Source organism: Engystomops pustulosus, chromosome 9 (assembly GCF_040894005.1).
Source record: "Engystomops pustulosus chromosome 9, aEngPut4.maternal, whole genome shotgun sequence".
NCBI classification, from domain to species: Eukaryota; Metazoa; Chordata; class Amphibia; order Anura; family Leptodactylidae; genus Engystomops; species Engystomops pustulosus.
Window position 1 is genome coordinate 13,730,108 of NC_092419.1, and position 13,880 is coordinate 13,743,987.

The 13,880-nt window shown below is 39.1% G+C and overlaps 1 protein-coding gene across 1 annotated transcript; it reads right to left on the bottom strand.

Annotated features, from left to right (window-relative positions):
• Window positions 1-240: 240 nt before the first annotated feature.
• LOC140076892 (3-galactosyl-N-acetylglucosaminide 4-alpha-L-fucosyltransferase FUT3-like) lies at window positions 241-1,550 on the bottom strand. The gene has a single exon (XM_072123675.1). The coding sequence runs from the start codon at window positions 1,548-1,550 to the stop codon at window positions 369-371; it is 1,182 nt and encodes a 393-aa protein (XP_071979776.1). The 3' UTR covers window positions 241-368.
• Between the last annotated feature and the right edge of the window lie 12,330 nt (window positions 1,551-13,880).

The window sequence follows — 13,880 nt, forward strand, 5'->3', positions numbered from 1 at the left end:
CCTGCTCTATAACATGCTGCCTGCAGATAGGACACTGTGTACAATCTGCTCAGCTCATCTTGCTCTATAACATGCTGCCTGCAGATAGGACTTCTAATATTGTCAACAAGAGCCCTTTATATTTTAGTTATGCCCATCAGCACGTCCATCTCATAACATCTTCTGAAGGTTTCCATATAAATAAGTTTAAATTTCATCATAATGGACAATGTCAACCATTTTTATTTGTATGAGATTTACTAATGGCAGTTCCCAGCTTTTGGACAGGTTACATTGTCTACATTGGTAGCAGAAGATACCAGTACATATGTCCATGTTCACCTAGTGACACCAACCATTCATCTTCCAGCAAACTTCCAGATCCAAAATTACACATCTTGTAGGAACCACTTGTCCACACTGTGAATGACCCGATACACTGGATTTTCTCTGATTACTTTACATATTCTGCAATATGCATATGTGGGACCTTTATTTAGAAGGACACGATATTGATGTCTCCAGTTGAAATACTTCCTATACTTCTCATCGTCTTTGTCCAACTCTAGAAGATAAGCAGCAAGTTCCTTGGGACTTGGAAAATCATTTACATGAATGAAGGCATCTCCAGGTAGAAAACGTTCATAGTTCTCCCGAGATGTTCCCAACACAACTGGAACCGTCCATGTACCAAAAGCATTGGACCATAACTTCTCGGTGATATAATCCTTGTAGACTGAATTCTCGAAGGCCAAGTAGAACTTATATTGTGATATGGTGGCATGGAAATCCCCCCAGCTTAGTTTCTTATGTTTCGCTCCGTAGACATCAATAGGGATGTGTTTCTTGAACTCCTCATAATAAGCAATGCGGGGGGCTCCAGGGTACCACTGACTGACCACCCAAGAGACCAGTTTGGATTTTGGTGGAATGGTGAAGTTCTGAAGCCTCTGCTTTAATGGCTCCATCTGACCATATGGAGAAAATATATCAGAATCTTTTCGGAAGGTCATGGTCATGTTAAATAAGTTATCTAACATCTCCAGGTTCTTGATAATCCGTGGTGGCTCCACATTCCACCAGATCCAACGCTGAAAATGAGGTTTTGGATCTTGAGGTAAAGTGCTTTTGTTATACATAATATCTGCGTGGTGAATAAGGACGGCATCAGAAACATTATACAGACGCCTGTCTAATGTCAACTTACACCCCAATATTCCATATTCTGGGCACTTATCTAATGGGGATACATAACCCCAAGGCCATTTCCAAATGAGGACAACAATCTCCTCCACATTGTTTGAGTTGGACGTTGTAGGCCGTAAGGTGGACGTGGTGGGACGTTGAGTGGACTTGGCCGTACTTGGTTGGGATGTGGGGAGATGTGGCACCATGTTGGTTTTTAATTCCGTCGTGTTTGTGGTCGCTTTTTCTTGACAAACCAACTTTTGAATATGTGACGACACTCCTGAGGAGATGTTCTCATGGTGCCATACAAACCATAGGAGGAACATGGAGAACACAAGGGTGACTATGTAAAGATGCTTGTGATTGATTGAAGTTAAGACCATTTTAGTCTGTAAGGAGAGAATTTCAGTGTTAGTTGTATTGATCAAAATCTATGAAGCTTTGATGAAAATGTTGTAGAGCTGGTCCCCTACTTAAGGAAACCCGACATACAGACGACCCCTAGTTAAAGACGGACTCCTCTTCCCACTGTGACCTCTGGTGACCTCTCTGGATGTTACTATAGTCCCAGGCTGCAATGATCAGCTGTAAGGTGTCTGTAATGAAGCTTTATTGATGATCCTTGGTCCCATTACAGAAAAAAGTTTTGAAACTCCAATTGTCACTGGGGCAAAAAAAATGTGTCTGGATCTACAATTAAATATACAGTTTCAACTAACATACAAATTCAACTTAAGAACACACCTATGGAACCTATATTGTACGTAACCCGGGGACTGTCTGTAATGTGAATTCTGTTCTATGGTGAAAGGGGGTTTCCAAAATTTTTAAAATTGATTTTTTGAGACTTTTTGGATGGAATGATTTGTGAGACAAGCCCACAACAGTCTGGGATTGGAAATTTACATTGTTGAAATGAATGGACCTGAGCTACAATATCACACACAAACCTGTAGAGAAGTGTAGCGGTGTTTTAGGAAGAATATTTGAATCATCTTTATGTGTCTTTTTGTCTCTTTGGCAATAGATGACAAGCAAACCCAAAGTGTTGTCAGATCATCAGCTCATCTCAGACAATATTCCTACAGACCTACAAATATACTATTTTACCACCCAACTAAAACCCACAGCGACTAGAATGGGGATTCAACAAAAGTAGCCGAGTTTGTATGCGTTTCCCCCAAAAAACTCCAATGTGTGACCACCTCTTCATTCTGCCTGGTCGTAAGTTGGAAATCGGGGACTTTTGTCGATTAGATTTCTATGACATGTCCTAGATATGTTTGAGATACCTGGGGTGGGAAAAGCTCTGTAAATCTGACTATTCTTAGAAACATTACAAGGATACAAGGCTTGGAAAAAACTGGAGTGGCCTAGGAAATCAACAACTGGCACTAACCATCCATATGGAAACCTTGAAGTCAACTCATCCTTCATCCACAATCTTCGCTACTCATGCGCAGACAATTTTCTAAGTTGGTCGCGCTACAAAGTTAAATAATATTTTGCACCTGCTGCTCTATTGTATAGACACTTTTGTTTGTCCTCCTAAAACTGGCCAAAACCTTTCCCTATTTGTGGACCATTCGTACACACGGCTGTAAGCTCGTAGCCTGTGTGCACAGAGAATTTCCTGGGGTGGTGAGCGTTACAGTGGATGGAGCGGCTTTAAGGTACAAATCCACCAAATCCAAATGTTCCTATGAGATGAAAAATTTGGACTTTCTTTCTTCTACCAATTTTATTTGCCCTAAAACCGGAGCTGATTCAGCTGCACTTTGGAGTTAATCAGATTTATATAGAATGTAGAATAGAATTATGTCACGTCCTGCTGGAACGTAACTGTGTCTATAGGGTGTAACTGGAAGTTGCCCAAAATTCCAGCTGTTCCGGAGGTGACTGCTCAGATAAATTGATCCTATAAATACAAATATGTATTTGCCAGTCAGCATAATAACAATGAGAAATCCATAAAGTTTGAAAAACGCCATGAAACTGGTTTGCCAAGCTCTTAAAATTAACAGAAGACGTTTTCTGGCTCCTCCCACGCACCGGGTCAATGTATCTCCAAAATGAATTGTCTAACTCATTGGAACTTCTGTTATTATAGAAGATTTATACCATACTTATACTTATCAAATTATTACTACTATTTATTATTATTACTACAATTAATTATTACTACTATTTATTATTACTACTATTATTACTACTATTTATTTATTACTATTACTAATTATTTCTACTATAATTTCTACTCCTGTAGAAAATGAGAAAAAGTTTGTGTTGTTCAAATAGAGGTCCAACTCCTAGGTCCTGCTATGGGGTCCTTCACTACCCCACATTCTTCTAATTTTAAATATTGAAATCCATGTAGTAATAAGGCAAAACAACATAGAGTTAATGAGAAACTCATACCTTTGCACCTTGCTTATTGTATCAACTGCTTCCTAATTGCTGAGGAGTGCAGATTCCACGATTCTTTAATTTTATCAGACGTGCCTGGGTTTTTTTTTTAGTATTAAGGCAGCTCGTCCGTGGACTTCTCAATGAGAATGCTATACTGCACATTACAAAGTGTCCAGAGAACCAGTTTAAGGCACACGCAATTATAAGTGCAAATAAAATACACAGAATATGTTTTTCAATACAAAAGAGTTTTATTAAAATATTAATGTACTAGAGGTCCAATATCCCACCCCTACCAATCACATATGCATATATCATAATATATATATCAAACTAATACACCTAATAGTACACCTAAGAAAATCGCTAGCAACATACCATATATACTCGAGTATAAGCCTAGTTTTATAGCACAAAAAAAATGTGCTTAAAACCCAAACTCGGCTTATACTCGAGTAAAAATAATATAGGTTTTGCCAGGTTTTTGTGGTAAAATTAGAGACCTCGGCTTATACTCGGGTCGGCTTATACTCGAGTATATGCGGGTACATATGAGTATGGCTATGTACACTGGTTGGTAAAAGAGGAACAATTGTGTGATTGTGCAGTGTTCACGTTGTTCAAGTCACAAATACTTCAACAATGTTTCTAAGAAAAGTCTTAATCATGAAATGAATATAAAATTTAAAAGTCAAAAATGTATCAAAGTCAAAATCTTCGCTTCTTTTTTGCTTTCTTATGCGTAGTGTCTCAATTTTTGGCGCCCTATTGGATGGAATAGGGGTTGGATACTCCCATTGGATGGAATGATATCTGTTGAGTAGCCCCAATCCTTTACCTATTTTTACAATACAGGCAGTCCCCTACTTAAGAACACTCGACTTACATACGACCCCTAGTTACAAACGGACCTCTGGATATTGGTAATTACTGTACTTTAGTCCTAGGCTACAATAAACAGCTGTAACAGTTATCACAGGCGTCTGTAATGAAGCTTTAGTGTTAATCCTGATTCTTATGACAACCCAACATTTTTAAAATCCAATTGTCACAGAGACCAAAAAAGTTCTGTCTGGGATTACAATGATAAAATCTACAGTTCCGACTTACATACAAATTCAACTTAAGAACAAACCTACAGACCTTATCTTGTATGTAACCCGGGAACTGCCTGTACTACACATGCAGCGTCTATAATAGAAATTGAGCGTGCTATATAATAATACGAGGTGATACTTACCTGATGAGGATCTCTCTCGTTGTACTTGACCGTCCCCCGTATCTCACCTTCTAAGCATGGCACTTCCCTAATGGCACCTTTCCTGTCTTTGTCATATTAATTAGATGTTTCCCTTTACTGCTTTTTATATTTTTACAACCTGAACCGATGTAGAAATAGGGAAGACAACCGGTTTCACAACCTTCCGCTTCGTGGTGCAGAGAAGATTGAATGGATTGTGAATGATGGACAAGATGAAGATCATTGGCTTAGTTTTTTGGACTGGGGATTAGTCAGAGGGAGATTTATTAGGAATGTATTAAAAAGGAGCTCCGGAGTGGGAGGCAGAAAAAAATTTAAGGGATTTTTACTTTGACATATATCATGTTGATGAAGGACAATTGTCTGACGTCTAGGAAAGACAAAGCTACTCTTAACGCTTGTCACCTAAGCAACCATGGAACTCAGCAGAGCGCAGGAGAAACTTGTCCTCTGTTTATCTGTTTGGCACTTCCAGGTTGTCTCAAAGCCTCAAGGCGCACACCTCTCCCAGAAGTCCTAGTCTTACAGTCCCCAATTCAGATGATTGCAAGAGGTTCTGGATTTAAGACCCTGTGATTATCCTGTACATAGAGGGTAGAAGCTTATTACAGGCAGTCCCCGGGTTACCTACAAGATAGGGTCTGTAGGTTTGTTCTTAAGTTGAATTTGTATGTAAGTCGGAACTGTATATTTTATCATTGTAATCCCAACCAGAACTTTTTTGGTCTCTGTGACAATTGGATTTTAAAAATGTTGTCATAAAAATCAGGAATAACACTAAAGCTTCATTACAGACGCCTGTGGTAACTGTTGCAGCTGATCATTGAAGCCTAGGACTAAAGTACAATAAATGACCAATATCCAGAGGTCTGTTTGTAAATAGGGGTCGTATGTAAGTCCTGGTGGACTCACCAGTTTTGGTTGGGAATCACCATAAATTTTTACACTATGGTCGGACAATTCCCTCTGGCTTATTTTGCATTGCAGGAGAAGGGGGAGGCACAGACACAGGCACTATACAGTCCAGCCATGCTTCTACACAGCGTGGAGAGGACACAGCAGTAGCTGCTCCACAAACAAGATAAGTTCTGGATCCTGGGGGAGGAGGGGACATAGCAGTAGCTGCTCTACAAACAAGATAAGTTCTGGATCCTGGGGGAGGAGGGGACATAGCAGTAGCTGCTCTACAAACAAGATAAGTTCCGGATCCTGGGGGAGGAGGGGACATAGCAGTAGCTGCTCTACAAACAAGATAAGTTCTGGATCCTGGGGGAGGAGGGGACACAGCAGTAGCTGCTCTACAAACAAGATAACTTCTGGATCCTGGGGGAGGAGGGGACACAGCAGTAGCTGATCTACAAACAAGATAACTTCTGGATCCTGGGGGAGGAGGGGACACAGCAGTAGCTGATCTACAAACAAGATACGTTCTGGATCCTGGGGGAGGAGGGGACATAGCAGGGCTGACTCTGTCTAATTGATAAGGTGAGGCAGTAGAACTGAGTATTTCATTGGGGGACATGTATCTTTATTTCTGTTAGTTAAATTGTCTAATTTTTGCGACTTTTGTAGCTTTTGCGACTTTTGTAGTTTTTGTGAATTTCCACTGCGACTTTTGCTGTCCTTTTTCAAGTACACCTTGGTCTGCACCTTGTGCCTTCTGTATCTTAATTTTCCAGATGTTCCGTGCAAATTTTCATTTATGTATCACTTTTACTGCTTAATTTTGCGACTTATTGCACATTAATCAGTTTTTTTAAAATTCATACATTAGCATTTTTTTTTAAAAAAATTATTAGTTATTCCGTTTTCAAAGACATAAAAGCAGCTGAGAAGAGATGATTTGCCTAATTACATTACTATTAACATTTGCGCTTACAAAACACAATATTAATGCATGCGTTAATAGTGTGTTAACAAGTGCGCTTTGGAAATGCAAATGTTAACAGTAATGTAATTAGGGAAATGATCTCTTCTCAGCTGCTTTTATGTCTTTGAAAACGCAGCCAAAACGTAACATGTGACCTCACCCTTAACAGCACGTGTGACTGCAGCCTCATATGTCGTCATCTCCCTGGGGTGTGACCAGGGGTGGACTGGGAATTTAAAGTGGCCATAGAAAAAAACTGTAAAAGTGGCCCTATTCTGAGGGTGGGGCCAAAACATGTAGGCGTGATCATGTGATGTGGGTGGAGTAACTAAACTCCACACAAACTGTTTATAGATGATCTAAATCAACATGAACAGAGAAAGACATACTGCCTCCTTTATAGAGGAATAATGCTTCTTTTTTTTTAAAAAAAAGAACACAACTTAATACTGTCTTATATATATACACAAAAAACACCCTACTACACAAGGTAACAAGAATGTAACTACTATAATACTGCCCCCTATGTACAAGAATAAAACTACTATAATACTGCCCCCTATGTACAGGAATATAACTACTATAATACTGCCCCTATGTACAGGGATATAACTGCTATAATACTGCCCCCTATGTACAAGAATATAACTACTACAATACTGCCCCCTATGTACAAGAATAAAACTACTATAATACTGCCCCTATGTACAAGAATATAACTACTATAATACTGCCCCTATGTACAGGAATATAACTACTATAATACTGCCCCCTATGTACAAGAATATAACTACTATAATACTGCCCCTATGTACAAGAACATAACTACTATAATACTGCCCCCTATGTACAAGAATATAACTACTATAATACTGCCCCCTATGTACAGGAATATAACTACTATAATACTGCTCCCTATGTACAAGAATATAACTACTATAATACTGTCCCCTATGGACAAGAATATAACTACTATAATACTGTCCCCTATGTACAAGAATATAACTACTATAATACTATCCCCTATGTACAAGAATATAACTACTATAATACCGCCCCCTATGTACAGGAATATAACTACTATAATACTGCCCCCTATGTACAAGAATATATCTACTATAATACTGCCCCCTATGTACAAGAATATAACTACTATAATACTGCCCCCTATGTACAGGAATATAACTACTATAATACTGTCCCCTATGTACAAGAATATAGCTACTATAATACTGCCCCCTATGTACAAGAACATAACTACTATAATACTGCCCTTTATGTACAAGAATCTAACTACTATAATACTGTCCCCTATGTACAGGAATATAACTACTATATTACTGCCCCCTATGTACAAGAATATAACTACTATAATACTGTCCCCTATGTACAAGAATATAACTACTATAATACTGTCCCCTATGTACAAGAATATAACTACTATATTACTGCCCCCTATGTACAAGAATAAAACTACTATAATACTGCCCCCTATGTACAAGAATATAACTACTATAATACTGTCCCCTATGTACAAGAATATAACTACTATAATACTGCCCCCTAGGTACAGGAATATAACTACTATAATACTGTCCCCTATGTCCAAGAATATAACTACTATAATACTGCCCCCTATGTACAAGAATATAACTACTATAATACTGTCCCCTATGTCCAAGAATATAACTACTATAATACTGCCCCCTATGTACAGGAATATAACTACTATAATACTGTCCCCTATGTCCAAGAATATAACTACTATAATACTGCCCCCTATGTACAAGAATATAACTACTATAATACTGTCCCCTATGTCCAAGAATATAACTACTATAATACTGCCCCCTATGTACAGGAATATAACTACTATAATACTGTCCCCTATGTCCAAGAATATAACTACTATAATACTGCCCCCTATGTACAAGAATATAACTACTATAATACTGCCCCTATGTACAAGAATATAACTACTATAATACTGTCCCCTATGTACAAGAATATAACTACTATAATACTGTCCCCTATGTACAAGAATATAACTACTATAATACTGCCCCCTATGTACAAGAATATAACTACTATAATACTGCCCCCTATATACAAGAATATAACTACTATAATACTGCCCCCTATGTACAAGAATATAACTACTATAATACTGCACCCTATGTACAAGAATATAACTACTATAATACTGCCCCCTATGTACAAGAATATAACTACTATAATACTGCCCCCTATGTACAAGAATATAACTACTATAATACTGCCCCCTATGTACAAGAATATAACTACTATAATACTGCCCCCTATGTACAGGAATATAACTACTATAATACTGCCACCTATGTACAAGAATATAACTACTATAATACTGCCCCCTATGTACATGAATATAACTACTATCATACTGCCCCTTATGTACAAGAACATAACTACTATCATACTGCCCCCTATTTGCAAGAATATAACTACTATAATACTGCCCCCTATGTACAAGAACATAACTACTATAATACTGCCCCCTATGTACAAGAATATAACTACTATAATACTGCCCCCTATGTACAAGAATATAACTACTATAATGCTGCCCCCTATGTACAAGGATATAACTACAATAATACTGCCCCCTATGTACAAGAATATAACTACTATAATACTGCCCCCTATGTACAAGAATATAACTACTATAATACTGCCCCCTATGTACAAGAATATAACTACTATAGTACTGCCCCCTATGTACAGGAATATAACTACTATACTACTGCCTCCTATGTACAAGAATAGAATTACAATGATACAGCCCCTATGTACAGCAACATAACTACTATAATACTGCCCCCTATGTACAGGAATATAACTACTACAATACTGCCCCCATGTACAAGAATATAACTACTGTAATACTGCCCCCTATGTACAAGAATATAACTGCTATAATACTGCCCCCTATGTACAAGAATATAACTACTTTAATACTGCCCCCTATGTACAGGAATATAACTACTATAATACTGTCTCCTATGTACAAGAATATAACTACTATAATACTGTCCCCTATGTACAAGAATATAACTACTATAATACTGCTCCCTATGTACAGGAATATAACTACTATAATACTGCCCCTATGTACAAGAATATAGCTACTATAATACTGTTCCCTATGTACAAGAATATAACTACTATAATACTGCCTCCTATGCACAAGAATATAACTACTATAATACTGCCCCCTATGTACAGGAATATAACTACTATAATACTGTCCCCTATGTACAAGAATATAACTACTATAATACTGTCCCCTATGTACAAGAATATAACTACTATAATACTGCTCCCTATGTACAGGAATATAACTACTATAATACTGCCCCCTATGTACAAGAATATAACTACTATAATACTGCTCCCTATGTACAGTAATATAACTACTATAATACTGCCTCCTATGTACAAGAATATAACTACTATAATACTGCCCCCTATGTACAGGAATATAACTACTATAATACTGTCCCCTATGTACAAGAATATAACTACTATAATACTGTCCCCTATGTACAAGAATATAACTACTATAATACTGCTCCCTATGTACAGGAATATAACTACTATAATACTGCCCCCTATGTACAAGAATATAACTACTATAATACTGCTCCCTATGTACAGGAATATAACTACTATAATACTGCCTCCTATGTACAAGAATATAACTACTATAATACTGTCCCCTATGTACAAGAATATAACTACTATAATACTGCCCCCTATGTACAAGAACATAACTACTATAATACTGTCCCCTATTTGCAAGAATATAACTACTATAATACTGCCCCCTATGTACAAGAATATAACTACTATAATACTGCCCCCTATGTACAAGAATATAACTACTATAATACTGTCCCCTATGTACAAGAATATAACTACTATAATACTGTCCCCTATGTACAAGAATATAACTACTATAATACTGCTCCCTATGTACAGGAATATAACTACTATAATACTGCCCCCTATGTACAAGAATATAACTACTATAATACTGCTCCCTATGTACAGGAATATAACTACTATAATACTGCCTCCTATGTACAAGAATATAACTACTATAATACTGTCCCCTATGTACAAGAATATAACTACTATAATACTGCCCCCTATGTACAGGAATATAACTACTATAATACTGCCTCCTATGTACAAGAATACAACTACTATAATACTGTCCCCTATGTCCAAGAATATAACTACTATAATACTGCCCCCTATGTCCAAGAATATAACTACTATAATACTGCCCCTATGTACAAGAATATAACTACTATAATACTGTCCCCTATGTACAAGAATATAACTACTATAATACTGTCCCCTATGTACAAGAATATAACTACTATAATACTGCTCCCTATGTACAGGAATATAACTACTATAATACTGCCTCCTATGTACAAGAATATAACTACTATAATACTGTCCCCTATGTACAAGAATATAACTACTATAATACTGCCCCCTATGTACAAGAATATAACTAATATAATCATAGAAAAAAGACAGTGTCCACTTACCTGGTCTGTAGCTCCTGTAGGCTTGCCGTGCCAAGATTGAGAGTCCGGTCCGGTCCCGGAGACCATAGGTAAAAGGGAAGCTTGAGAAGAAAAGACCATCAGCAACAGTCCAGAAAGGTTTGCAGTAAAAAAGACAAAATTTATTGAAAAATCATTCAAAGTGTGATCACATCATAAGACACAAAAGGGGGTGACGCGTTTCAGACCTACAAAACGGGGTCCTGACTCATACCTGTGGGATAGGAGACTAGCAGTGGACTTTATGTGGTGAAGGAGGAAATGCGCTCCACCCACAGAGTCAGCTGCATGGCCCGAGGCTCCAAATCAGCAGCTTAGCAACGCAGGCAACAAGTGAGCTTGGTCACAGAACACATGGACAGCAAAAATCCTGTAATAGTGTTGCCGATGGTCTTTCTTTCTCAAGCTTCCATAACTACTATAATACTGCCCCCTATGTACAAGAATATAACTACTATAATACTGCCCCCTATGTACAAGAATATAACTACTATAATACTGCCCCTATGTACAAGAATATAACTACTATAATACTGCCCCCTATGTACAAGAATATAACTACTATAATACTGCCCCTATGTACAAGAATATAACTACTATAATACTGCCCCCTATGTACAGGAATATAACTACTATAATACTGCCCCTATGTACAAGAATATAACTACTATAATACTGCCCCCTATGTACAAGAATATAACTACTATAATACTGCCCCCTATGTACAAGAATATAACTACTATAATACTGCCCCCTATGTGCAAGAATATAACTACTATAATACTGCCCCCTATGTACAAGAATATAACTACTATAATACTGCCCCCTATGTACAGGAATATAACTACTATAATACTGCCCCCTATGTACAAGAATATAACTACTATAATACTGCCCCCTATGTACAGGAATATAACTACTATAATACTGCCCCCTATGTACAAGAATATAACTACTATAATACTGCCCCCTAAGTACAGGAATATAACTACTATAATACTGCCCCCTATGTACAAGAATATAACTACTATAATACTGCCCCCTATGTACAGGAATATAACTACTATAATACTGCCCCCTATGTACAAGAATATAGCTACTATAATACTGCCCCCTATGTACAAGAACATAACTACTATAATACTGCCCTTTATGTACAAGAATATAACTACTATAATACTGCCCCCATGCTGGGAGGTTGTGTTAGAGCTGAGCTCCTGAGTCTCCTGATGTCTGGAGCGAGCCCAGGGCGGGGCCACCCTGGGTGGGGAGATTCCCCAAGCAAGGCCCAGGCTTCCAGGCCTACACCGGGAGAAAACTCCCATACAATTTCTACAAGGGATGGAAATCCCAGAGTCATTAGTAAGGAAGAAAGTCAACAGAATATGGTTGTTGTAAAGAAGACACAAGAAAAAAAAGTGAGTGAAGCAGCAATGATGGAAGTGAGTCCCAGGCCCGGCCAGCATGGAGCAGCACAGGTGGTGAGTGCAGGACGAGCAGCAGGTGCACAGCCCCCCACTCCTGCACCCAGACAGAGAAGAACGTCCCTGGAGAGGCAAACTCTGCAAGAGAACTTACTGCAGAAGGATGTGGTGTCCAGCATGGCCTGCACAGGCCGCACCAGATCTACAGCTAAGCCGCAGAGTGTCCCTGCACAGTGTGAACAGGCCTCAAGCTCTGCCACTGCAGGCAGAAAAACTGGAGCAGCAAAGGAGACGGGTGCTCCAAAACCACCTGGAGCAGCACCCCGACCAGCCCAGCAGGGGAAGGAGACCGCGCTAGCGCCTGAGCTGAGGCTAGCAGAGGAGATCCCAGGACTGGTAAGGAGGATGGGGGAGCTGAGGCTAGCAGAGGAGATCCCAGGACTGGTAAGGAGGATGGGGGAGCTTAGCCACCATAAGGAAATGCTGCAGATGCAGATAGACTGTATGTATAACCTGAAAACTGCACATCCAGAGAGTAAGAGACTGTATGATACCAAGCTGCACTCACTGAGCATAGAGCTGGCACAGGTGGTAAGGGACATGGACTGTGTTCTGGAGAAGACGTGACCCCTGGCTGAGACATATCAGAATAGGGAGCGCTTCTCACAGCAAAAGCAGAGCTGTGACCCCAGACCCAAGATCCCAGATGCGCCCCGTGTTACAACACCTGTACTGAAACCTGCTAGTTTCTCCTTCCAAAAGGGACAGTCGCAGGATCAGCTGCAGACCTCTGCAGCAGTCACTGAGAAGGAGCATGAGGATGTGGTACAACAAGAGAAGGAGCATGAGGATGTGGTACAACAAGTCCCAGTGACTGTGCAGCAGCAAGACAAAGCATTTTCCTCTGTGTGTCAGACTGATGCACTGTCCCAGGAGATCTGTGCTGCTGTGACCGAGACTGGGGGACACTGGGGGACATTCTGATGAACCTGAGGGGTTGGGGGATGGAGGGGACCCTCAGTCTGTCTGGGATATGCACCCATCTGATAATAGCATAGAGGTGGATGGGGGGCAGGGGGTTGTTCAGGATGAAGTATGTGATTTCCCCCCTCTAACATCAAGCCCCCCAA